Here is a 27,589-nt window from a genome sequence, read left to right as displayed (position 1 = left end):
AGAGCTCGAGCTGGATATCATCAGCATGCATGTGAAATCTGATTCCAAGGATTCTGTCACTGAGGGATCAATGGATACGCTGTCATTTCAGTGGTAATGTGGTGATAACTGGAACGGAAGCTACTACTGTACATGTTTTGGTCAAAAGAACAGAGCAAGTACAGGGTCAAGAGAGAAACAGACCTTGATAAACATATGTTAAGGAACACATTACATTATGTAAATGACAATAAACAGTTACAAAATTTACATAAAAGTTACATAAAGTGCATTTATGGCAGATGAAATTCAATGCGGGCAAGTGTAAAGCTATTCAGCTCTGTATCTTTTCATTGGTGAAACCTCAAAAAATGTGGCAATGAAATGGATTTAAACAGTTGTGTATATAAATCATTGAGAGGGGCTAGATGGCATAAAAAGTAACCAAATAGGCCAGTGCAATGTTTGTCTTTTTCTCAAAGGAGTTTGAATACAAAAGGAAAGAAGTAACATTTCAGTTGGACAGAGGCTTGGTCAGACTAAATCTGGATGTATTGAATTCAGTTGTGGGGATACTGGGGATCTGAAATAAAAACTGAAAATGCTCAAACACTCAGAAGCTAAGTTAGTTTCAAGAAGAGAGTTAATGTTTCACCTCAATGATTTTTAAACAGAAATAATCAAAGGTCAACTTGCAACATTAACTCTTTTATTTCCCCCCCTCAATAAATACGGTCTAACTTGTTGAATATTTTCAACACACTTAATTTTAGGAAAGCTACATTGACTTTGGAATGGAAATATGCAGATTCACCAGAATTATGCTAAAACTGAAAGGGTTGCATTATGAAGAAACATTCTGTAAACATGGCTGGTAATTATACTTTAAAGCTTAAGGAGCAAGTTGTTTGAAGTGTTTAGAATGATAATGAGATTGGATAGGCCTACTATCATCTTTATGAGATCACCGTATACCAGAAATTGAACTAGGCCAGTCATACAAATACTGTGGCTATAAGAGCAGCTCAGAGACTAAGAATTCTGAAGCAAAAGCAGATATGCTGGAGAAACTCAGCATGTCAGGCAACATATGTGGAGAGAAAGCAGAGTTAATGTTTCAGGACCAGTGACCTTCATAAGTTATTCCCAGCATCCGTAGTTCTTCGTGTGTTTTTTTTAAAAAGTCTATGAGTTCTCTGATGAGTAAGTCACTTAAATTACTGTTATGACCTAACTGGGAAGAATGCACTGATAGTTGAGCCCCACTCTTCTATAAATTGTTACAAAATTTGTAACTATTCAAATTTAACCATCAAATTGCCTGAATGACTGCTATTCATGTCAGTTACAGCTTGATTCACAAGTCAATAGAATGTAGCTTGGGCATTTTTAATCTGATTGATATAACCCATTTGGTGTTATAAAGGCTATTATCTCTTTAACTCTTGATGACAATGTACTTCATAGTAACCCTTCAATAGATCAATCTTTGTTTCCCCAAGATGGTGGTGCAGTAAGGGGGCTAGGCCCAGGGCTCACCAACTCTCATCAGCTTGCTTTCTTTTATTCTTTTTATTACTTTTGCACTTTTTGTTCTTTTTCTTCAGATAATGGAGGCAGCCTCCAGTGGCTGCGGCAGCAACGCTAGGATGAGCTGAACGTTGCTCAGGGTCTCCTGGCAAGCAAGGAGCAGGTCCTGGGCTGACATCCCCCAGCCTGGATATGCAGGCTATACCAAGGCTCCAGGTCCACAGCTACGCCTGGGTGCCTGAAGGAGGATAGCGATCTCCTCAGCCTCGTGTGGCAGTTTCCAGTGTGGTCTTTGGTGTCCAGGTACTCCAGCGGCCCAAGCAGTCTTCTTCAGCAGATGTGCCTGGCCTATTATCCAGCAGCCCAGTGTGGCGGTCTCATCCGAGCTGCGCATTCAGAGTATTCCATCTTTCCTGAATTGGCTTTCCCTCAACCCATCTACTGAACTAACATGATCTTTCTCTTATTTCTTTTTATTACTAAGTATGACTTCTGTCAAGGATGTGGGTGCTGTGCTGGGGCAACTCATAAAACATTTCAATGTTCAGGTTGTTCCATTATAATGTGCGTTTTGTAACATAATTGACGAATTGGGGATGCTGTTTCCACAGCGTAAACTTTAAAAATACGTGTTGGCTATAATGTGATTACAGCTCCAACACTAAATGCTGATTCTAAAGAGTGATTTTTCTATATCACAAGGTTGCACAAGAACGCGACCATCATGCTACAGAAGAACGGACAGTATTTTTCATGTAGAAATACACGTGACAATAAATTTCTATTCCTATTATTTGAAAGGAACGAGATACTGCCAACCCTATCAATATAAATTTTTAATTGAGTCATTACTTAGGAATCTGTTTCTGCTTTTAAGTTTCTGCAAATCAATGCAGACTCTAGTTGACCAACTAGTACAGGGGACAAATACCAATGGCGAACTCCAAATTTTTTTGAGTTCAATCCAGCAAGTTTCTAGCATGTTGATTTCACTTTATCTGGTTTATGTAGGCTTCACTGATAAGGATGTCCTTTAATTGATACGGATTCCCCTACGTTCACATTATCCCTGTCTAACATTGTACTTTGTGGTGTATCATGGCAGGTTTCCTTGAATTTCTTAAGCAACCTTACTAGATTTGCCTTTACATACAAGCTGCCTTAGTAACTTACCTGAATCTGGTTTCTGAACCTCAGATAAAGATAACATACTAAACACTTCTTTTGAATCTTCATCCTGAGATAAAGTTTCAGCTACTTTTAACATCTGCTTAATAGCATTCCTTTCACCTGGTTAGGCTTCATCTGGCGTAGGCTTTGGCGATGGACTTTGTTTAGCCATTCCTCTGGTCACCACACACTATGGAAAAATACCTGGAACTTGTTCCTGTAACTGTTCTGTCGCTTTAACCTCACTTGGACTGTGTGATTATAGGCAAAGCTATAACTTTTACTGCAGGCAAGTCATTATCTAGAAATAAATCAACACTACCCATGTGTAATTTCTCAACAACTCTGATTATTGCTGTTCTGGATAACAAGTCACACTCTTTTTGTACAGCCATTATCCCATTTGTTAACGCTTTGACTTTCATTACACTCTCTGGAGAAAAAAGTATTTCATTCTCCAGCAAAAGAGTTTAATTTTTGTTTTAATGATACAGTTACAGGTTCAGCTGCAGCGTTTGTAGAAAAAAGGAGTTATCTTTCCTTTCTGTAATTAAAGCAACAATTTGGTCTCTCACATTTTCCTTGTGAGTTCTCTTTTTGAACTCACTCTTATGAATCCCCATAGAAAAAATTGTTACAGGCTTCCTACACAAAGTCCGACATTCTAAACAAAGGTGCCCAACTTTACGACAATGGAAATATTTAGATCTTCGATTTTCATCTCCAGCCTTAGTATTTTTCTTCAGATCCAAAAAGGTGCTCTTGCAACATTCCCAGTTGAACCTCATTTATTCTGGTTACTTGTCTTCCTTTCACTTTCCCACCTTTTTTCCATTTTGGGTGTATTGGTGTGGGTGACAGAAATAAGGCTTTGTTTTGTGGGATCAGCACATCATTGTCAGCCATTCTAAATTGTTCTAAGAGAATATTTTTTCTGAGAGTTTCAACACATGGTTATTTATTTCTAATTCCCATCAAAATTACTTTACAAATTCAATATAAAAGTTTACCTGGGCTGTTTCAAGTGTCGAAACTTTTGTATGGATGCTTCAGAAGCTGACTCCTAAGCACCCAGAAAAGCCTTTTCTACTGCATTATAATCCACAGAAACCTCCTCTGGCAGTAAGACATAAATTTCATGCATACTGTTAAGTTGCTCTGCATGAGTAACATCCAGTTTTCCTTTGGTCCTACATTTGTTTCATTATTTTCTCAAAAGATACAGAATTATTTCATTTACTTTTCCTCAAATTATGGAAAGGTCTGTACAAATTTAAACATTTCCTTTCTGCATTTTAGATCATGCCTAGGTTTTACCTCATCAGAGCTTTCTTTGGCAATGTAAGTCTCTTATTTTTCAAAGTGAATTATTTTAAGCTGGCATTCCCTATCTCTTTTGCCATTATTTTACCTTTTTTTCTCCTCTTGCATTCTCTTTCTAGTGCTTTCTCAATGCTCTGAAATGCTGGTTGCTTTTCTCTTTTTTAATCCCTCAAGCTTAATTCTTTTAAGTTCTAATTGCATTTTCCTTTCAAGCTGCTTTATCTCTTTTTTTAAACATTGTAGTTAGAACTTCTTGCATTTCTACCAGTCCCACATGCTTTGCCAATATTTCAATTACCTGTCTTCTTGGCTCTGGCAAACAATTTCACCCCTAATTGATTTGCAAGTTCTATCTGTCCGTTTTTTTTCTTAATTCTTGTAAAATATCGAGGATATATCTTCAAGTTGCAGGAATTTACAATTTCCATCCCAACTTGGAACTTTACTGCCATTGAGTCACAATCCTGGATTTCCCTTCCTAACCACACCGTCGGAATACTGACACGCCAGGGACTACAGCACTTCAAGGCAGCAGCTTATTCCTAAAAGGGATTGGTGTTGGGAATAAATGCTGGCCTAACCAGTTACTGGCCCCATCCCACAAATATAAAAAGAAACAAAGAAGCTATTGCCAAATAATCGGACATCCTCATAACATCTGTTACATCAGTGGAATTCTAGAATTCATTCCTCTTAAATGTTCTGGCTGTTTGGACAAAATCTTACTTACAGGTATTAGTACAACCATGCTAATCAATAACAAAAATTGTCTTTAACATCTGCAGGCTGTATACAGATGCACTTGTCTCTAAAACTCAGCAAATATGAATCTCATTTATGTCACACCCTTTGATTCTATTATTCAGAGTTGATACAAGAGCCAACATTTTTTTTAAAAATTCTATCTTCTAAAGTATTATAGGATTCACAAATACAGCCATTACATTCAAATACATTCAACACAAGTAATTCATTACCTCAAGGAATTCAAGACAGGTCTTTCTGTTAGTGATTTGAGGGAAAATACATATTTGCTCATTAAAAAAGTAGCTACACTGCATTTACAAGCAGACTAATTCATTGTAAATTCAGTGCAGGAACATAACAGATCCTTTGAGTGTTTGAGGGAGTTTTGTCATGTATCTTCTCTTTAGTACTGTACATTTTTCTTGTCAATACTGAATTCATCAGATTAAATATGCAATAGTATATTTGCAGAAAATCTTTGCAAAAACAAGAAGCATTGCAACACTATACTATACCTAACACACAACTCTACAATTCAGATAAATGCATTTATAGAGCTATTACTGCAGTATTTTCTGTTACCTTACCTGAGGTCCAGGTGCTTAATGTGAGTCATTCGTCCCAGTGTTTCCAATACCAACATCTGCAAATGGTTTCCAGCCATGCAGAGCTTATCCATGGCTGTTAAAATTTCACACACTGCTGGGATCACAGTGAAGTCATTGAAGGACAAGCCAAGATGGGTAAGCTGTTGTACATTTCCCAATTCTGAAGGCAAACCTTGAAGACAATTCCCATCCAGAATGAAAGTCTGAAGACTTGGAATGAAAAGAAATCATAAGTATTGGATATAAAATAATACGCTAACTTTTCTTTACATATACTGCACACCCACTTGTAAAAAAAAAAGTTACATAGCTTTTTGGGCATAAAAGGCAAAGGGAATATTTGGCACTTAATTGACAGAGTTTTTGTACTTTAATTCTGAAAATATATTAGATTAGAATGGATTAGATTCCCGACAGTGTGAAAACAGGCCCTTCAGCCCAACGAGTCCACAATGACTGTCCAAAGAGTTACTCACCCAAACCCCTTTTCCCTCTGACTAATGCACCTAACACTATGGGGAACTTAGCATGGCCAATTCACCTGACCTGCATATCTTTGGACTGTGGGAGGAAACCGGAGCACCCGGAGGAAGCCCACACAGACATGGGGAGAATGTCGCTCGAGGTTGGAATCGAACCTGGGACCCTGGTGCTGTGAGGCAGCAGTGCTAACTACTGAGTCACCGCGCTTGAAAAATATGAAAGACACATATCTAGATATCTAGCAATGTAATAAAAACTGAAGGACAGAATAGAAGTCTTTAAGATAATGGAAGGATGAGAGAGGCTAAACATTAAGAAACTGTTTGTGAGATGTCCAGTGACTAAATGTCATAAATATAAAATAATAATTAATGACTCCAAAAAGGAACAAAGGAGAAACTTGGATAACATAGACTGTGCTACCACAAGAATTAGTTGAGGCAGTTAGCTTGGGTGCAAGTAAAGGGTGAAATAAATACATGCGTGAGAAACAAGTATAAAAATAGGGTAGATAAAAGGGTTAGGGAGGCTCATTGGAACAAAATGTTTGAATGGACAAGTTTGTTTCAATAGCCTGTTTCTATGTTGCAGATGCTAAATAATGATGTAATCCAAAAAATAATGAAATGGCTATCAAATTTTGAAATGGCTGAAACTTAAAATCCACTAGATTCAGTAAGTCCTCTTATCCACGAAATCATGAATCGAGAATTTGCCTATTCACACTAAAAAAAAACCAACAAAATTTAAGATCTGTGGTCAAAACTTCCGTATCTGTGATTCCTAACCTTTTTTATTTAAAAAGAATACTTACTTTTAAGAGAGCTCAGCACTCACGATTTCATATTCGTAAGGGCTCTCAGAAATGGAATCATCATGGATACAGAGAAATGACTGCACTTTCTAAATCAGAACATAAGGCAAGGCATTCTGCAAAATTATGACCATTGAGAGATGACAAAATGTTCATCAGTTGTAAAATAAAAGGAGCAAAGTAAATGGATTTGCACAGGTGCTATTGTATATAAACGTATTCTATATAATGTTTAAAATGGAACCTGAAAATCACTGCATATACTTTGAAAGGTAGGAGGGGACAGAAAAAGAGAAATAAAAATCCATTACATCCATCAGAAAATGAGAAACAAGTTTCTCTACACTTAATTGCCTCCTATAATATAACACTTACTTTTGCAAATTCCCAATCTCCTCAGGGATATTTTGAATCCTGTTACAGGAGAGGTTGACTTCAGTAAGAGTTGAGATTTCACATAAGGATGCTGGAAATGTTGTCAGTTTATTATTCGACAGGTTCAAGCTTTTTAGCTGAGTAAACCTAAGGTTAAAATAAGTTAATCTGTCTTAGCAGGAATTAGTTTAATTCCATTTAATAGGCTAATTCACATTATTTTGTATTGTACAGGTTTGCTACTGCATAACATGTATTTTCTGTATTTATCACAACCTTGCCAATCAAATCACACTTTACTCAACGTAGAAACATATAAATCAGAAGAGAGAAATAACACAACTGAACAGCAAGGAATATTGGCTAGAAAACTACCTGTGAGAACCTACTGAGCTTCTATTAAGGATTTATGAATGAGCTGTCTGGAGAACAGAGCAAACAAAACAAAAAATTCATAAACAGTTTGCAGTGATTAAGAATTCCCAAGTGCTACCCCATTGTTTTGATGAGGAGCTGATTGGAATGTTCAGTCAAGATAGTCCTGATGCTATATAGCTGGTTTTCCAAAATTATTTGATAAAGCATATTATTGGCAAAAATTTATGAAAAGATAATTACAATAAAGTGAACCATATACAATAAAGTGAACCATATTATGCCAGACAAATTGCAGAATAAAATCAGTTTTATTATTAATATCAGAATGAAATCAGTGTTATTTAATGCATTTTACTGGGTGTGAACACAATATTATTCCTTAACGCCATTACTGCCCATGACTGACTTACATGGAATTATTCAAATTTTGCAGTGTCATAAAAATGTACAGGAATAGAAGTCTAAATAAAACCTACCGTTTGTAGGCCAATTTAAACCAATTGCAATGCTTAGACAGCAAGCTCAAAGCAAATGTATCAGTATACTTAGACTGCATAAGTCTTTGCTACAAGTCAACACACAAAAAAACTCTTTGCAAGTCTAATATTTAATGCTCATCCTTAGTTGCCTTGAGAAAATAATGGCCCACGGTTGCTTTCTTCAACTCGTGGCAAAGAAGCTCTAACAACGTTGCTCTGCGACAGTTTTATACCACAGTGTGAATAACTGGGCCAGTATAAAGGCTTGCTGCTGTGTGATTGAAACATTACACAAACTAGATCGGGCACAAACACCAGGTTTCCTTTCCACAAAATATAATAGCAATACGATAGTCTGGCAGCTTCACCGGCATGTTTCATGGTACCAGTTTTAGATTACCATTATTCATTTTTTCAAACTGCTATTTCAGTAACACAAGTTCACATCCCAAAGTAACCATATCTACTGAACTGCATCCAATTTTAGACTTCAATCAACAAATTGATATCACTCTTCAACAGTCTTAGGCTGACCCAGTATCCTATTTTGGCCCCAAGCTGAGTTTCCCAGCCACAAATATGCTTGATTACCAAGACCACCTACATTCCCTCCATAACACCACTGGTCTCCAACGCTGCCTCAAGCCCATTAGCTGTTGAAACTTTCCTATTTTTAACTGCAGACTTGATTAGTCCAATTCCCTCCTGGCCAGCCTTACATATTGCAGCCTTAACAAATGAGCACTCAAATATTCTTCCAACTGGTGAGATACCATCTCAGCAGCTACCCTGTAAAGTTCATTCAGAATTTTGTGATTTTAGAAAATCACCTTTCATTCTCATTGATTTCAAAGAAAACAGGCTTAATCAACTTGAATGACAACCTCAGCAATCTAATTAATGAGCTTTATCTTAACTGCCTCCAATACAGCGGGTCTCTCCTTAAATAAGGAGATCAAAAATCTAGGTGTGGTCTGACCAATATCTTGTGATCTTGCCAACATTTCATTTGCCTTCTGTTTTGACACGGAGACAGAGAACCAAACCAGTCTCTCTCTCTGTATTTGCAACGCAGTAAAACTAAACAGTCAAAAATCCCCAAATAGCCACTCCAATGGTTCCTAACCAGACATTTGAATAACCAATCCCAGATTTTGCAAATAATTAATTTCTACACACCAGTTTTGTATTTAAAAAAATTACTCGTACACAACAGCAGAGAGAAAATTAATAACGTGGTAAAGGTGATTACTTTCTGTGCTTTACATCTAAAGCATTCATTTTCAAACCTCCATTTACATAAAGGGCAGACAAATAAACAAACAAAAAGAGTTAAGGGATAAATAAAAGAAAATAACAAAACTGGCCAAATTACTTAAATGGCTTTCACAGGTAAAATGTAGATTTTTGGTTGTTTCTTTCTGAAACATTGATCAGGGTCATGTTCTCAGTGCACCCAGAAAAAGGCAGCAATTCTTTTAACTCAGCTTTCTACTCTTGGGCTTCAAGAAGCTGATACAGCAGATTAGGCAAAGAGATTTCAAATCTTCATGCTGTGTCAGGAGCAGCCCAGAACCATTTCTCAGACAACACAGTTCAAAAAAGAATTCTGGTTTCTTCCTGGTAAACTGACCAACTTATCCCAAGACCTCAACTACCATTTGAAAACTGCCATCTGCTTGTACAATGGATCTCTTCCAGACTAGCCAGAACCAATTTCTAGGTACTGATTGTGTTAATCATTAATTTCTGCTATCTGTTTAAACTCAATGCTCATCCCGCGATCAGTGTCTGTTAGAATCTTTTTAATCAAGGCTCAGCCTGCAATTAGCCTCCAGTCATGGCCTCAAAATTTGTTTGGTCTATTCTTTTCCTTTTACCTCAAGCTGCCCAAAAATCCACCAGCCATTTCCAGCTCACAATTCAAAGTTGATAAAAGACCAAAAATAAAAATAATAAAAATCAGCAGGGGTTCTAACGTGTCTTCATCCTCAAAACATGAAATGTCATTTTTTAGGAAAATGTATTTCATGACAAGACTAGTAACCCTTAGGTGAAAAATAAAACACAAAACTCTTAGCCATTCATTCTTCCCCTCATCAGATTCTTATTCATTATTCAGCCTTTTGGTCATGTTCTTAAATTCATGGCAGTTTACATTCAGGATAAGGCATCAGCAATTCTTCCCTAGAAATATGTACAACTTAGTAGCCCACAAACCCACTAACACACTAAAATGGCAACTAATGAACTTGAAAGACCCTATACAAACAACAAGCAAAACTAATGTCATTTACAAAGTACTATGCAAGGACTGTAACAAACACTACATTGAACATCAACTAGCCACAAAGAAACATGACTCTCTCTCACTAGTATCCTTACATACAGATGAGGAAGGACACCACTTTGACTGGGACAACACATCCATCCTAGGACAAGCCAAACAAAGACACGCACAAGAATTCCTAAAAGCATGGCATTCCAACCAGAACTCTATCAACAAACACATCGAGTTAGACCCCATCTACACCCCCTGAGAAAAGGAACAGGAAGTGACTTCACTACAGGAAATGACATCACCAACCCAAAGAAACCAAACATATAAATAGAAAGCAGGAAATTTCAGCAGTGCTTTGCCTGAGGCCCATTGAAGATGTTACCTAGTAGGGTGACGAAACGTCTGAAAATGAACCTTCAAACTCAGCGAGCAAACCTACATCCAAAATCTCAAACTGAGCTACAAATCTCAAAACTTGCTAATGTACAACTTTTATGTTAAACGGCTGCAAATCTAAGCTCCATCTGAAAAAATCTGGAGTTTCATTTTTAAAACTTACTGCAAATCACAAGAAATTTTGGCTCATAAAAACAGTTGCAAAGTGTCTATATTGAATATAAACTTTAAAATGTTGAACAGCTGTTAACACTACCAATGCCTCTTTTGCGATTGTGGAGAATTTCTGTTGATGTTTTTTCAACTTCTTTGAAAAAGAAGCCATGGGTTTCTCTGTTCCAGCCTTGGAGTACCGCTCCAATTCCAAAGTCACTAGCATCTAATGCTAATTAAAATGGTTTCTTAAGCTTAAGCACTATTAATATAGGATAATTTATTAAAATGGCTTTTGGCTTTTCAAAGGCTGCCTTGCATTTTGAAGGCCACACATATTCATTTTTTTTAAATTAACAAATTAGTTAATAGCATGGTTCCTGTACTAAATCTAGGTTAAAACTTTAAATCCACATAATCTCCAATCCAAAAAAATGCCATTATCTTCCATTTTGTTTTATGGGCAAGAATGTCAACTACAATTTTTACTTTTGCCCTTCAGGATGACAACTGTTCCTTGTCCCACAATCTGCCCCAAGTAAGTCACCTGACTTTTGCAAACTCACTTTTTGCTAGATTTAACATCAACCCAGCTGACTGTAGTAGTGCAAACAAATTTTCTTTCCATGTACTACTATATACAATGATGTCAGTCAAATAATTAATTAATTAATTACTGCACAATTAGACAGTTTAGATATAACACATTTCATTAATCAGTGAAATGTAGCCGGCGCATTCTTAAATTCGAACGGCATAACTCGACATTGGTATATAATCCATTAAGTGCGATAAATACAAAACTCTCATCTACAAATTGTAGTGGATGCTGAATCAGTTGTTAGTTTTAAATCTAAGATAGATAATTTTTTGTTAAACAAAGATATTACGGGATATGGGCCAAAGGCAGGTATACAGAGTTGGGCAACAGTTCAGCCATGATCTCCTTTAATGGTCCACATTAGATTTGCAGGTGGATCACATTAAACACAATTAACATTAAATTTGATAACATTTCTAACAAGCCACATGGGTTCCCTTCAAACCTTTCCAGAAAGTATTCAAATATTTACTACCTTCCAGTTCTCCATTTTTGGCCATAAATATAGATACATATTCAGAATACATTTTATGAATGAAATAAGAGAACATGAACAGCAAGCTTCAGCACGCTTTCTGATGTCCTGCATGCAGTTAAGGTTCAAGCTTCTTAAATGGGTCCCAATGGGAAACATTTTCATAGACATTTAAAATGAATATACCTCTCAGCCAAGTGTAATGGGTTTTCTTCACTTAAAATTATATAACTAGCATTTAAAAAATTATACTTTCAGATGCAAATATTCCAATTAGTGGCAAAATTGAGAGCGCTAGGACTTTCCAAAAACACTCAGAATAATTATGCTAATTATGCACAATTTGTTGTCATCTGTCCGAATTTGTATTCACGGTCCACAACCAAAATGTTGGCTCTCCTTTTATTTCTGCAGATGTTGCTTGACCTACTTACTATTTCCAGAACTGTTTATGTTTTTATTTGATTTCTACTATCTGCAATGTTCTAATTTTTGTCCAATCTAAATGCATCTACCCCAATCCATAGAATCCCTACAGTATGGAAACAGGCCATTCGGCTCATTGAGTCCACACTGATCCTCCAAAAAGGACTCCACCCAGACTCACCCCCCCACTCTTTCCCTGTAACCCTGCATTTACGATAGCTAATCCAAGTCATCAGCACATCCCTGGATGATATGGACAATTTAGCATGGACAATCCACCTAACTTGCACATCTTTGGACTATGGGAGGAAATGGGAGCACCTGGAGAAAACTCACGCAGACACAAGGGAGAATGTACAAACTACACATGGACAGTGACCCAATGCGGAGATTGAATTCCTTGCACAGTGAGGCAGCAGTGCTAATCACTGAACTACCATGCCAACATAACTAGATATAAAAACTAAAACGAGATTTCAAAATTCTTTTAGATGTAGTAATCTGCGCAAAGCAATTAGATCACTGTTTCCTACATATTTAATTGTTCACACCATCCAAATTACTGTATATGTCACTTTCCTATAGCACTTCTTTTCAAACGTGATTCTTAGTTTCAAGGACATGTGTTGATGGGAGTGATGTCAGAGAGAGAGAGAGAGAGAGAGAGAGAGAGAGAGAAAATTGTTTGACAAACTTCAGTAATTATCTCCGCCTTTCAATATATCCCTATGCACTGTGAATTATGGTGCTTGCATTGGCTTTAGGTCATGTAAGAAATTCTTATAGTTAAGTTATTGCAAGGAAACCTTTTTTAAAAAAATACTAACGCGGTTATAATCCCCAGTAAGACCATGAACATGCTAAGGGAAATGTAAAATCCCCCGTTATTGCCTGAAAGAATGAAGTTATAAGATGTCATGGTTTAAAACAAAGCTTTTACTATGAAGGAACAGAATCATAGAAAACAAACATCACCTTTGATGATCATTCATATTTTCACATTGAAAAACACAATAAAACACAACTACATATACTTTTGACTAAAATTTTCAACTGAACTTCCCCTTATGCAAGTCTTTGACTATAGATTAGATTCTTTAAGGTTTTCTTAAAGTTTTTCTTAAAGTTTTAAGAAAAGTTCTCCATAACTTGTTAAAGTCTGGAACTTTATAGCTCAAGTCTGTACGTCATTTGCAATTTCTATGCACGTTGATTTCAACTGAATATCAGAATAAAGGGGACCAACAGTTGGCCATTCAGCCTGTCCTGTCATTCAAGAAGATCATGGCTGATCAAACACTTCAACACCTTTTACTCACTTATCCCCATAACGTTGGGTGTTACTGATAATCAGAAATGTAACAATTTCTCCCTCAAACATAATGACAGCGCTTCCATAGTCTTCTGTGGTAGAGGATTCCAAAGATTCACAAAACCCTTCGTAAAATAATTTCTGCTCATCTCAGATCGAAGCAGCAACTTCCCTTATTTTTAAATTGTGCCCCCCCCCCTCCCCCCGGTTCTACAATCCCTAATCAGGGGAAACATCTTACGTATCTAACTGGTAAATAACACTTTATGTATTTTGTAGGTTTCAATTAGATTACTTCTCATTCTTTGAAACTCTAGAGAATACAGATCCAGTTTGCCCAATCTCTCTTCATAAGACAGTCTTGCCACCCTTTGTTGCACACTCTGCCACAATAATATAAAGATGCCCTCCAATGCATCTCATCCACTTCCCACACCTCAGACCCCACCCCTCCAACCGTAACAAGGACAGAACACCCTGGTGCTCACCTTCCACCCTACCAACCTTCGCACCAAATCATCCGCCGACATTTCCGCCACCGCCAAACGGACCCCACCATCAGGGATGTATTTCCCTCCCCACCCCTTTCCGACTTCCGCAAAGACCGTTCCCTCCATGACTACCTGGTCAGGTCCACGCCCCCCTACAACCCACCCTTCCATCCTGGCACCTTCCCCTACCACCGCAGGAATTGCAAAACCTGTGCCCACACCTCCTCCTCCCTCACCTCCATCCAAGGCCCTAAAGGAGCCTTCCACATCTATCAAAGTTTTACCTTACATCCACCAATAGCATTTATTGTTTCCGTTGCTCCCAATGTGGTCTCCTCTACATTGGGTAGACTGGAGGCCTCTTAGCAGAGCGCTTTAGGGAACATCTCTGGAACATCCGCACCAATCAACCACACCGCCCCGTGGCCCAACATTTCAACTCCCCCTCCTACTCTGCCGAGGACATGGAGGTCCTGGGCCTTCTTCACCGCCGCTCCCTAACCACCTGACGCCTGGAGGAAGAATGCCTCATCTTCTGCCTTGGAACACTTCAACCCCAGGGCATCAATGTGGACTTCAACAGTTTCCTCATTTCCCCTTCCCCCACCTCACCCCAGTTCCAAACTTCCAGCTCAGCACTGTCCCCATGACTTGTCCTACCTGCCTATCTTCTCTTCCACCTATCCCTGACCTATCACCTTCATCCCCTCCCCCACTCACCTATTGTACTCTATGCTACTTTCTCCCCACTCCCACCCTCCTCTCATTTATCTCTCCACCTTTCAGGCACTCTGCCTGTATTCCTGATGAAGGGCTTTTGCCCGAAACGTCGATTTTACTGCTCCTCGGATGCTGCCTGAACTGCTGTGCTTTTCCAGCACCACTAATCCAGAATCTGGTTTCCAGCATCTGCAGTCATTGTTTTTACCTATATTTTAAGATAAGCAGACCAAAACAGCACCGGTACTCCAGAAATGATCTAACCAAGCTCCCGTACAACTGAATTGAAGCAAGATTTCATTACACCTGTACTCAAATTCTCATGCAATAAAGGCTAACATTCCATTAGCCTTTACAACAGTATACTGTATCTGCACATTAGTCTTCAGTGACTTATCGACAAGGATACCTAGATCCCTTTATACATCTACACTTTCCAACTGACCACCAATTAAGAAATACTCTGCACATCTGTTTCGTCAACCAAAATAAACAACTTCATATTTTCCCATATTACATTCTATCTGCATGCTTCTTGCCCATTCTCCAAGCCTGTCCAAATCCTCCTGAAACCAATGTACATCTTCGTCATAAGACACATTCCCACTTAGCTTTTTGTGTTTGCCACAAGTTTGGAAATATTACTCCAAGTAATTGGTTTATATTGTGAACAGCTGAGGTGGAAGTATGAATTCCTGCAGTATCCCATTAGTTACAGCCTGCCAATACTAGAGTGACCCATTTATTCTCCTTTTCTTTCTTTAACCAATCATTAATCTATGCCAGCATATTAAGGCACGTGGGATAACAGGTAATCTTTCTAACCAGCCTTCTGTAGGGGGGTTTAGCAAAAGCTTTCTGAAAATCAATGTAAACTACATATATCAGCTTTCCTTTATCAATTTTGATGGGAACATCTTCAAAAATTTCAAGTTTTGTCAAATGCAATTTCCCATTTGCAAATCCACATTGGCTATGCCGCATCAGGTCATTATCTACCAAGCGTTTCTAGCATTTTTCTCATGACTGCTATAAGGCTAGCAGGTCTGTGATTCCCTGTTTACCATTCCCTCCCTTCTTAAATCATGAGTGACATTTGCTACCTTCCAACCCATAGTAATTATTCTAGAATCTAGAGGATTTTGGAAGATAATTACGAATGGATTCAGTATTTCTATAGCTACCTCAACATTCTGCAATGAATACTATCAGATCCAGGGATTTATGAACATTCAGCCCTATTAATTTCTCCAGTGTAATCTTCTTACAAAAAACAATTTCCTTCAATTCCTCATTTTCCCCGTGCTACCTGGATGTCTAGTTCTGGTAGCATTCCAGCATCTTTCTCAATGAGTATACTTCAAAATATGTGTCTTTTTAAAATTCCCAAATTATGAAAAATAACTGCAATTTAGACTAGTTCTTTTCCATTGTATTTGCTTATTTTTAGTGTGAACATTTAACTATGTATCAGTCTTCAGATAGGATAGTGCAGTAAGTTAATTCATATATTACTACTTTAACAGCATTGACTAGGTTTCATCATTTCACCCATAGGTACAAGATATTAAGAATAGGAGAGAAACGTGGAACAACTGAAGTGTGGAACAAATGGAAAGCACTCAAGTATATCAAATACCTGTTAAGATTGCAGAGTCCAGCATCTGCCTGCATAAAATTATGCCGTAGATTGAGATGTGTGATATCTTGACTGAAAAAGAGATACTCAGGAAGCTCTTCTAGGCTATAACATGACAGATCAACTGTACCAATTCTCTGAGAGACAACCTGCAAATAAGCCAAATGTTAATTTGTTGACACCGGTTATTGTAAAGAGGCTAACTAAAATAGCAAGTTGTATGTATACTGCAGTTAAGATAAAAACATTTGCTGGCCTAAAAAATAAATCATATGGTAAGGGTCTTCATAGATTAAAGTATAAAAATATCATGTAAAATCTAATGTAAGTTATAATTTTCCATTCCATCTTCTCAAATGCTGAAAGATATCCACAGCCCTCTGGTAACTTGTCTAAGTGACCATTCCCTTTGTGTAAATAGAGATATTAGTTTACACAAAGCTGTAATTATGCTTTACAGTTGAATAGAGTCCAATTTTGCCTTCACAGATGTCCAAACACACAATTTCAATGTCACTCAGTGACTTGGAACCATAGGTGTTATACATTGATTTGGAAGTTGCAGCAGTCAATAGTACCAGCAACAAAAACCTCAATCATGTCTAGATCCTATACCTTCACAGAACTACTACACTGTAGGAGGAAGCCATCTGGCCCAATTTGTCTGCCCTGGCTTTCCGTGCAGATGAAGGGATGTATAACAGACCAAAGTCAGAGGAAAGCAAAGAGTTGTAGGACTGTAGAGATTGAGACATATAGCAGGTGGATACAGTGGACTATCTGACCAGAGGTAAAGACTCAGTTTTCCTGACATTTAACTATAGGAAACTGTACATCATCGGCAACTATAGCTCAGGCAAAGTCTGACAAGAGTGAAAGGGTTAAGAAACTTGGTTTTTGTCAATGTTCCACATGTAGTACCCAATTGCATGGCTTTGGAAGTTGTCTCCCAGGGACTAAATGTGGATAGAGCACAAGGATCAGAGGAGGAAGCAGACGTCAATGATCTTTAAAATCACAAAGAGGCTAAGGAAAAAAGAAGAGGGATAACACATATCCTCTCAGCCACAGAACATAAGATGAGATTTTCATGATGGCTATTTCATGCTGTAGCAGGGGTAGAAACCTAACTCAACAAGTAATAGTGAGTACAGACATTGCATGTATCAGAAGTAATGAGTAGATGAACAGCAAAGCACGAGCCAGATAGCATGCAATTGTAAGCACTGTTTCTTTCACAAAACAGCTAAAATAGTATGACATTTGAGCACTTGAGACAGGATACTAAGTTTGAAACTAGTACAATGAAGAAATCTACTGCTTGAACAAAAAAAATTCAATTCAAATCAGCAAGGCATTTTCCCCAAAAGAGGCATTAGACAACTATTCCAATTAGAAGTCAAATCCTAGTCAATCATTCTCATGGGAGTGGACAAAGTCCAGGATTGCCAAAGGTATTGCAAACATCCCTATTTCTGAGTATATAATGGAGGAAGGCCATTGACGAAGCAGTTGAGAATGGCTGAAGTACTTCTGCACAGGTATCCTGAGGCTGTGATGACAGGAAAACAGAAGCAGAAGTAGGTCATTTGACACCTCAAAGCCAGCTCTGCCATTCATGAAATCATGCCTGAGCTTCAAAGCAGATATCACCAGTCATCGTCACAGAACCTTCTCTACTCTGTCTCCTGCTGCTCAGTCAATAATCTGGTCAATAATTAGCAATAATTTTTCAACTTTATCTCGCAGTCTCTTCTGGAATCACTATCAAATTATTAAAGAAAGTCTGCATAAGTAGCGTTCATAGACATTTTCCCAAACATTTCTTTAGTCGCATCTGCAAATATTCAATGAAGTTTATCTAACATGACTTGTCCTTTACAATTCATGCTGACTTTCTTTGATTAACTAATAACTTTCAAGGTGTTCATTTATCAAATTGGAGACTCCAGCAAATTCCAGACAATAGACGTTGGTCAATAATTCCTTAGTTTCCTCTAGCACCTCCAACAACCACCTTCCTGTGTGCCAAGTATGGCTACAGCCAGTGGAGAGTCTTCCCCCAACGCTACTGAACTCAAGTTCACTAGGATTTTATATGGATACCACATTCAGACAGATCATACCTTGGTGTTGAGGGCAGGCAATCTCATTTTCAATGTAACTGTTACCTACATTTGAACCACAATGTGGGTTTCTTTGAAGACTTCTAATTTTTAGCCCTTTATTAACCTTTTTCTTCCAAAAGGTCTGGAGCTGGGTAGCCCTGCCAGAACCTAGGTTGAGCATCATGGAGGAGGTCACTGTTGCTGTTTAATATTACTGTTGGCAATCTCTTAAATCACTTTGTTGACAATTAAGAATTGACTGCAGAATAACAACTTGGCAGGTTAGATTTTTCTCCCACAAACAAAGTATTGCTGTTAAAGCAATTCCACAACAAGAGATGAGTAAACATTAATTTGAACAAAGAATTGGAAGAGAAGCTACAAATGTTGGGAAAAAAGCTGAAGACTAACGACAGTTTATGAAGGCATGCAACAGCTTCAGAGAAATAAAAACTACTTTGATATTCTGTTTAATTAGGTACAGGGCTGTTGTTTCCAACATTCAGAAAATAGGAAAGCTGAAGCAATACCAAATTCTTTGCACCAAAATAGCAAAATCTGCAGAGATAACTGCTTTTAAAAATAATAAATGAAGGTTTCCAGCCACAAATTCAACTACAATTAGCAGTTTCTACCAATATAAAATTAAGGTAAGTGGTAGACTATGTTAGCCCAGAAGACGCCCATTGTTTTGGTCACATAAATCTTCACCATGATTCATAATGGTACCATATAAAATAGTAAAAGAACTAGCAAGCATAAGCAATATGCTTACCAACTCATTGTTACTAAATTAATTTCTTAATTTAGCAATTATCTTGGGTTCAGTTTAAACAATAGGGCTTGAGTCAAGCTCCTGACAATAAAAGGATGCAGAGAAAATTAATGTTTATCCCAAGACAAAATAGAATTGGCAATGACATTAAAATTGATCTTCAAAATGGCAAAGTGACACAAGTGCCAAAATTAACCAATCTAAATCAAACAAATGTGTCATGGAATTCATAGAGTCAATAAAGGGATAAAAATTAGAAATCTTCAAAAGTGAAATGTTAAAAGCTATATTGATTGAAACAGTAGTAATTCAATGTAATTATTTCCCATTTATTCAACATCTAAATTCTAGAAATTTGATCGTCAAATACATTCGCCTTCACCCATTTAAAGACAAAAATAAATATGCTTTCCTTACTGGCAAAATAGGTTTATGCAAAGAAACAGGATTTAAAATCTTCCAATTCCTATAGTTAACTCAAAGTTGTTTTATTATATCAATCCCAAAACAACACTCAATATTATGTAAAACATAATTGGAAATAATAAGTTGCCATAATACAGCACCTTGGAAGCTTGTCTGAGCCATCGTAGGTATTCTGGGTATGAATCAAAGATGACATAGTATGTTTGCCCTTGTTGCCCAGCAGAGCTGAACATAAGGCAGTATTGTCTTCTCTTTACTTCTTCCACCTACAAAGAGAGAAAAACCTTAACATAGAAAAATAAACTAATATTTTTTTAAAATCTAGTATGGGATATTTAACATGTCAGTTCTTTAAAATTAAGAGAAAATAGAAATACATCCAGCAAAGGACAGAGAACAAATTGTGTTTTTCTGATCTGTGTGGCCAAGTTACATACAAATTTACTCAGCTGAACCACCAGGGAAATCCAGTATTTTTTTTCCAAATTTCAAATAGCAGCATGTTGTTTCCAAATGTTCAAAGCATAAATAGCATGCTTAAATGTGACCATCAAGTAATGGTCCTCGAGTCGTGCAAATAACTTGCCTCCACACTTACTCTTAAAATTCAGCTAAATGATGTACATTTGCTTTTGCTCACAGATATTCCACTCACTCTCCATTCATAGCAACATTAGAAACAGGGGCAGGAATAGACAGAATATTTCAAACTTATTTTTTAAAAACATGGCTAATCTGATCATGGTCTCAACTTTAATTTTTCACCCTCATCATATTTCTTGGTCCGAAGCAGCCAAAGAACAAAAAAAAAACCTGCATGGGCCCCAGCTATGCCTGTCTCTTTGTCGGCTATGTAGAACAGTCCATCTTCCGGAGTTACACCAGTACCACACCCTATCTCTTCTTCCGCTACGCTGATGACTGCATCGGCACCACCTTGTGCTCCCACGAGGAAGTCAAACAGTTCATCAACTTCACCAACACATTCCACCCTGACCTTAAATTCACCTGGACCATCTCTGACACCTCCCTCCCCTTCCTAGATCTCTCCATCTCCATCCATGAGGACCAACTCAACACTGGCATTTTCTTTTTGTTTGCAAACCCACTGACTCCCACAGCTACCTAGATTACACCTCCTCCCACCTACCTCCTGCAAAAATGCTATCTCATATTCCCAATTCCTCCACCTTTGCAGCATCTGCTCCCAGGAGGACCAGTTCCACCACAAAACACACCAGATGGCATCTTTTTTTAAAGACCGAAATTTCCCCTCCCATGTGGTTGAAGATGCCCTCCAATGCATCTCATCCATGTCCCGCACTTCTGCCCTCAAACCCCACCCCTCCAATCGCAACAAGGACAGAAGCCCCCTGGTCCTCACATTCCACCCCACCAACCTCCGCATAAATCGCATCATCTGCCAACATTTCTGCCACCTACAAATGGACTCCACCACTAGGGATATAGTTCCCTCCTCACCTCTATTAGTTTTCCGCAAAGACTGTTCCATCCAGGACTACCTGGTTAGGTCCATGCCCCTTAACAAGCCACTGTCCCCTCCTGGCACTGCAGGAATTGCAAAACCTGTGTCCACACCTCCCCCCCCCCCATCACTCCCCCCCCTCTACATCTGTCCAAGATCCCAAAAGAGTCTTCCACATCCATCAAAGTTTCACCCGCACTTCCACACATCATAGTCATAGAGATGTACAGCACAGAAACAGATCCTTCAGTCCAACTCATCCATGCCGACCAGATATCCCAACCCAATCTAATTCCACTTGCCAGTACCCGGCCCATGTCCCTCCAAACCCTTCCTATTCATATACCCATCCAAATGCCTTTTAAATGTTGCAATTGTACCAGCCTCCACCACTTCCTCTGGCAGCTCATTTCATACACGTACTACCCTCTGCATATAGAAGCTGCCCCTGAGGTCTCTTTTACATCTTGCACCTCTCACTCTAAACATGTGACCTCTAGTTCTGGACTCCCCCACCCCAGGCTTTGCCCCTCCTATCCATGCCCCTCATAATTTTATAAACCTCGAATAAGGTCATCCCTCAGCCTCCAACGCTCCAGGGAAAACAGCCCCAGCCTGTTCAGCCTCTCCCTATAGCTCAAATCCTCCAACCCTGGCAACATCCTTGTAAATCTTTTCTGAACCCTTTCAAGTTTCACAACATCTTTCCGATAGGAACGAGACCAGAATTGCATGCAATATTAAAAACAGTAACCGAACCAATGTCCTGTACAGCCTCAACATTATTTCTCAACTCCTGTACTCAATACTCTGTCCAAAAAAGGATAGCAAATGTCTTCTTCACTATCCTATCTACCTGCGACTCTACTTTCAAGGAGCTATAAACCTGCTTTGCAAGGTTGCTTTGTTCAGCAACACTCCCTAGGACCTTACTATTAAGTGTATAAGTCCTATTAAGATTTGTATTCCCAATATGCAGCACCTCACACTTACCTAAATTAAACTCTTCTTATCCTTCTAAATTCCAAAGAAACAAGATTCTGTGTACTCAGCTCATAATAGGGAAACTGTTGCATTTATGAAATAATTTGATGAACCTTTGCAGTAGTGCCTCCAATGCTAGCATATGCTTCCCTAAATATGGAAACTAAAACTGGGCACAGTATACCAGGTGCAGTCTCCCCAAAGATCCGTACAGGAAATATTTGTTTTGCACATATTAAATCTTTCACTTTAAAATTATTTATTTTGTGTCATTCTTCATTTAAAATGCCATTCCCAATTTTAACATCCCTTACTTCCTGGTTGTGTCATTGAGCCTCTCACATCACATCACTGCAAATTTTAAGGAGGATGCAATCTGCTTCATCAGCAAGACCTCCAGATTGTACTCCTGGAGTTGGTGCCAGTGTGTGTGGGCCTGCAGTTGAAGATCGTAATAGTTTTCAAAACAGTCCTCCACTCAGTGGCTGAAGTAAACTTTATATTAAATCTTTTTAAAAACGTTTTCTACTGTTTATACCCAAACTAGTAAAGAAACTGCTGTGGACTTGGTTTTCTAAAAGTATTCTTTGCTGAACTGTACCTGTACAGTAAATTTCTAGAGAGACATCTCGGCAATAAGGTCTGCTTTCTTTACTTAGCCTTGTACTGTATTGTACATTATTTTGGATAAAATATGGAGTGTGACATATTTATAGGATTGTATTTTAACTTTTACACTGGCTTTTCTGGGCAAAAATTGAACTTGGAAACATAATTCTGGCTTTACATTGCAAAATGACTTTATGGTTTCCCATAGGAATCAAAGTTACAATTTTCTGGAATTCAACTCTGATTTTAAATGTGGAATCTTTGTACAACTGTAACAACTGTCTTAATTCTTATACTCCAATCGCCTTGTACTAAAAGGTCAACATGGCATTTGCCTTCCTAACTGCTTGCTGTGTCTGCATTCTGCATTATACAAGTAGTCCCAAGACACTCTCAACATCAACATTATAAGTTTCACTTCTCTTAAAAATATTTGTAGGCTGGGTTTGTTGGACAACTGATTTGCAATGCAATGATACCAACATTGGGCTCAATTTCCAAACCAGCCAAATTTACAATGAAAGATTCAACATTCTCAACCTTTCCCCTAACCAAAGCGTGGTGACCCTCAGATTAACCCAGTCACCTCTCCCTGATGAGAGAGCAGCTCTGTAGTCTGGTTGGACGAAAGTGAACTTTATTTGGATTATCACTTCACATTAATGACATTTTGCTGGTTAGTTCACCACTGAATTACTTCAACACCATGAAGTCGCTGCACGAGATTATGTTAATTAGCACATTAGCTAACGAAATTTCTGCCATAAATTTCACAGTTAACAGTATGGAGTCATTCCTTCGTTTTTCAGTGTGGAATTTTTTGTAACTGAAATTGAAGTTAAAAACTTGTTAATTTTCCATAAGATAGCAATGGCGTAATCTACCAGGCAGCAGCAGCAGCAATGACCAGCAAATTGCCACTGCACTCAAAGGTAACTCAAATTTGATGCTGCTGCACCTTTCTACCAGTAACTTCTCATCCAGTTAAAGAAGAAATGTGCAACCAGCTTTATCCTGTAGAATTCTACTAGTGCAGAGAAAAGTTGCTGAAAGACCAGACACACCCCATTTTATAGCACTGCCTGTTTTATGGCAAGTTTAAAGGTCCAGTCTTTGAATGTTAATGAACAGGTAAGTCATGAGAGGGTGTGTGTGTGTGTGCGCGCATGCGTGTACAGGGAAGCTGTTGATTGGTTAAGATGTGCGAGTGAGGCAGGTAAATAGTTACAATGTGATTAGAAAGCCAGGAAAACTCATGTTCTCCTCAAAACAGTATGATGTCGAGATGTTATGCTAACTTTACGGAACAAACAGGGCCTTGGTTTGATATCACAGCTGAAAGAAAATCAGATATTTTAGGACTTCACACTGCATCTTAAGTGCCAGCTGAAATTAAATGCTCAAGTCTTTGAAGTGAAACTTGAACTTCTGACCATATGACTCAGAAGTGAATGTTCTGCAACCTGAAGTTTGAATGACAATCGTAAAACTTCCCCCACATTATCTCAACAAATACTCCTAGGTCAGGTACGCCACAACTGCTGGAAGCACATCTTTCAAACTCTGTTCCAATAACATTTACTCACATCAGCTGATTTATGAATCATTACCATACAGTGGGAGGCGATGGGACCATCCCAGCTTTCTGTAGAGTTATCCATTCAGTTCCAGTTGCAGTTCCCTGTTTTATCCCCACTGCCCTGCAAGTTTATTGCTTTAATGACTATCCAAATTCCTTTTGAATCAATCATCTCAGCATCCAACACCATGAGAATGCCCGTTCTAAGCTCAACATTCACTGTATAAATAAATTTATTCCTCTTATCACATTTGAATCATATGCCAAGAACCTAACATTTGGGTCTCGTAGACCTTTTACCAGCTACTAATGGAAACAATTCCTCGTCACTTTCCTTTTCTAAATTTATCAAAGTATTGTTCACTCTATATAACCTTATTCAATCTCTTTTGCTCTACAGAGATCACCACCAGATTCTCCTGCCTCAACCTTGGAGTTAAACTCTCTCATTCCTGGAATCATTTTGACAAATCTCTTATTGTGCTCAAGGGCTTTCACCCTGATGACCAGAACTGGATGTCAAACTAGTTGTGGTTTATCTAGAGTTTTATAAAGGTTCAGCATAACTTTTTTGCTTTTGTACTCAACTCCTCTATTTATGAAACCTAAATCTCACATGATTTCTGAACTACTCCAACATATAATACCACATTTAAAGTTCTAAGCACATGAATCCCCAGGTGTTTATGTACCTCCACGTTAAGGGATCAAAGCCAGATAGTGAAATAACCAAGTCATTTTTTTTTTTGTTAGTAGGTGTATTCACAGGATATACCAGCGTCTGCTAACTAATATCACAACACCTCAGCTGATCCTTGTTATATGTGCTCTCAGAAATATTTTCTAATCAACCTGTTCAGAAATGTTATGACACACCCCTGGACCAGGTGGGCCTTGAACCTGGCTCAGGTAGGGACACCAACTCTGCGCCAGAAGAGCCCTCCGAGATAGCATTGCAAGCTTTCAGAGCAGGTGGGACTTGAACCCAGATCTCCTGGATGCCCTCTACTACCTTCATCATCAATTTTGAACCCTTGTAGTGACTGAGTCGCTTCCTCTGTCAACATGAACTGGGAAGTATCTACATGCATGGTAAAGGCAGATGCAAAATATTCATTTAATACCCAAGCTATGCCCACTGCTACTGTGTGTAAATCTCCTTTTTGGTCTCTAAATGACCCTACTCTTCCTTTTACTACGCCATTACTATTTATGGACTTTTAGAAGACGTTACAATTTCCGTCATGTTCATTGTTGGTCTTTTTACGCATTCCTTTCTGCTTCGCTTATTTGCATTTTCATTATTCTTCTGAACATTTTGCAGCATGGTTCTCAATTTTATTCTCTACTGACACTTGTCATAAGCACACATTTTCTTTATTTTAATTGCTATCTCTTTTTCATCCAGACACTTATCTTGATTGCCATCTCTTTCCTTTTGGAGAAAATATTCCTTGACTATATACAAACCACATCTTCTTTGAAGGTAACCCATTGTTTAGCTACTTTTTTCCATCAAATTTCAGTTCATGGGTTAACTCCAGGAAAGGTAAGAGAGGTCGGCACCAAGGGCAGGAGTCTTTTATGGAGATAACCATTTCAAACAGGGTATGCTGCTTTGGAAAATGTAGTGGGTGATGGATTCTCAGGGAAACGTAGCACGAACAGCCAAGTTTCTGGTATTGAGACTGGCTCTAATGCAACGAGGGGTGTGTTGGCTTCCAAGAGATCAATTGTGTTAGGAGATTTTGTAGTCCGAGGTACATACAGACGTTCTGTGGGGCCAGCAGAGAAAAAGCAGAATGGTGTGTTGTTTCCCTGGTGCCAGGATCAAGGATGTTTCTGGGAGGGTGCAGAATGTTCTCACGGGGGAGATGGGCCAGCAAGAGGTCACTGTCCACATTGGAACCAACAATATAGGAAGGGAAAAGGTTGAGATTCTGAAGGGAGATTACAGAGAGTTAGACAGAAATTTAAAAAAAAAAGAGGTCCTCAAGGGTAGTAATATCTGGATTACTCCCAGTGCTACGAGCTAGTGAGGGCAGGAATAGGAGGATAGAGCAAATGAATGCATGGCTGAGGAGCTGGTGTATGGGAGAAGGATTCACATTTTTGGATCATTGAATCTCATTTGGGGTAGAAGTGACCCGTACAAGGAGGATGGATTGCACCTGAATTGGAAGGGGACTAATATACTGGCCGGGAAATTTGCTAGAATTGCTTGGGAGGATTTAAACAAGTAAGGTGGGGGCTGGAACCCAGGGAGACAGAGAGGAAAGAGATTAGTCTGAGACTGGTACAGTTGAGAACAGAAGTGAATCAAACAGTCAGGGCAGGCAGGGACAAGGTAGGACTAATAAATTAAACTGCATTTATTTCAATGCAACGGGCCTAACAGGGAAGGCAGATGAACTCAGGGCATGGTTAGGAACATGGGACTGGGCTATCATAGCAAATACAAAAACATGGCTCAGGGATGGGCAGGACTGGCAGCTTAATGTTCCAGGATACAAATGCTACAGGAAGGATAGAAAGGGAGGCGAGAGAGGGGCAATGGCATTTTTGATAAAGGATAGCATTACAGCTGTGCTGAGGGAGGATATTCCCGGAAATACATCCAGGGAAGTTATTTGGGTGGAACTGAGAAATAAGAAAGGGATGATCACCTTATTTGGATTGTATTACAGACCTCCTAATAGTCAGAGGGAAATTGAGAAACAAACTTGTAAGGATATCTCAGCTATCTTTAAGAATAATACGGTAGTTATGGTAAGGGATTTTAACTTTCGAAACATCGACTGCCATAGTGTTAAGGGTTTTGATGGAGAGGAATTTCTTAAATGCGTACAAGACAATTTTTCTGATTTAATAGGTGAATGTTACCTACTAGAGAAGGTGCAAACTTGACCTACTCTTGGGAAATAAGGCAGGGCAGGTGACTGAGGTGTCAGTGGGGGAGCACTTTGGGGCCAGCGACCATAACTCTATTCGTTTTAAGAGAATAATGGAAAAGGATAGACCAGATCTAAAAGTTTCTAAATTGGAGAAAAGCCAATTTTGACGGTATTAGGCAAGAATTTTCGAAAGCTGATTGGAGGCAGATGATCGCAGGTAAACGGACGGCTGGAAAATGGGAAGCCTTCAGAAATGTGATAACAAGAATCCAGAGAAAGTATATTCCTGTCAGGGTGAAAGGGAAGGCTGGTAGGTACAGGGAATGCTTGATGACTAAAGAAATTGAG

At 38.6% G+C, this 27,589-nt stretch overlaps 1 protein-coding gene across 1 annotated transcript in view; it reads right to left on the bottom strand.

Moving 5' to 3' along the window:
• The window catches only part of LOC122558355 (PH domain leucine-rich repeat-containing protein phosphatase 2-like), a 171,769-nt gene that overhangs the window by 56,883 nt on the left and 87,297 nt on the right, over positions 1-27,589 (bottom strand). Inside the window, exons 5-8 of the mRNA XM_043706826.1 lie at positions 19,830-19,955; positions 16,381-16,529; positions 7,030-7,176; positions 5,337-5,567 (exon numbers count right to left, since the gene is read on the bottom strand). Coding sequence (XP_043562761.1) covers positions 5,337-5,567; positions 7,030-7,176; positions 16,381-16,529; positions 19,830-19,955 — 653 coding nt within the window. The remainder of the gene's footprint in view (positions 1-5,336; positions 5,568-7,029; positions 7,177-16,380; positions 16,530-19,829; positions 19,956-27,589) is intronic.

The sequence above is a fragment of the Chiloscyllium plagiosum genome, chromosome 17 (assembly GCF_004010195.1).
Source record: "Chiloscyllium plagiosum isolate BGI_BamShark_2017 chromosome 17, ASM401019v2, whole genome shotgun sequence".
Classification (NCBI taxonomy): domain Eukaryota; kingdom Metazoa; phylum Chordata; class Chondrichthyes; order Orectolobiformes; family Hemiscylliidae; genus Chiloscyllium; species Chiloscyllium plagiosum.
This window is presented reverse-complemented; position numbering and strand designations above follow the sequence as displayed.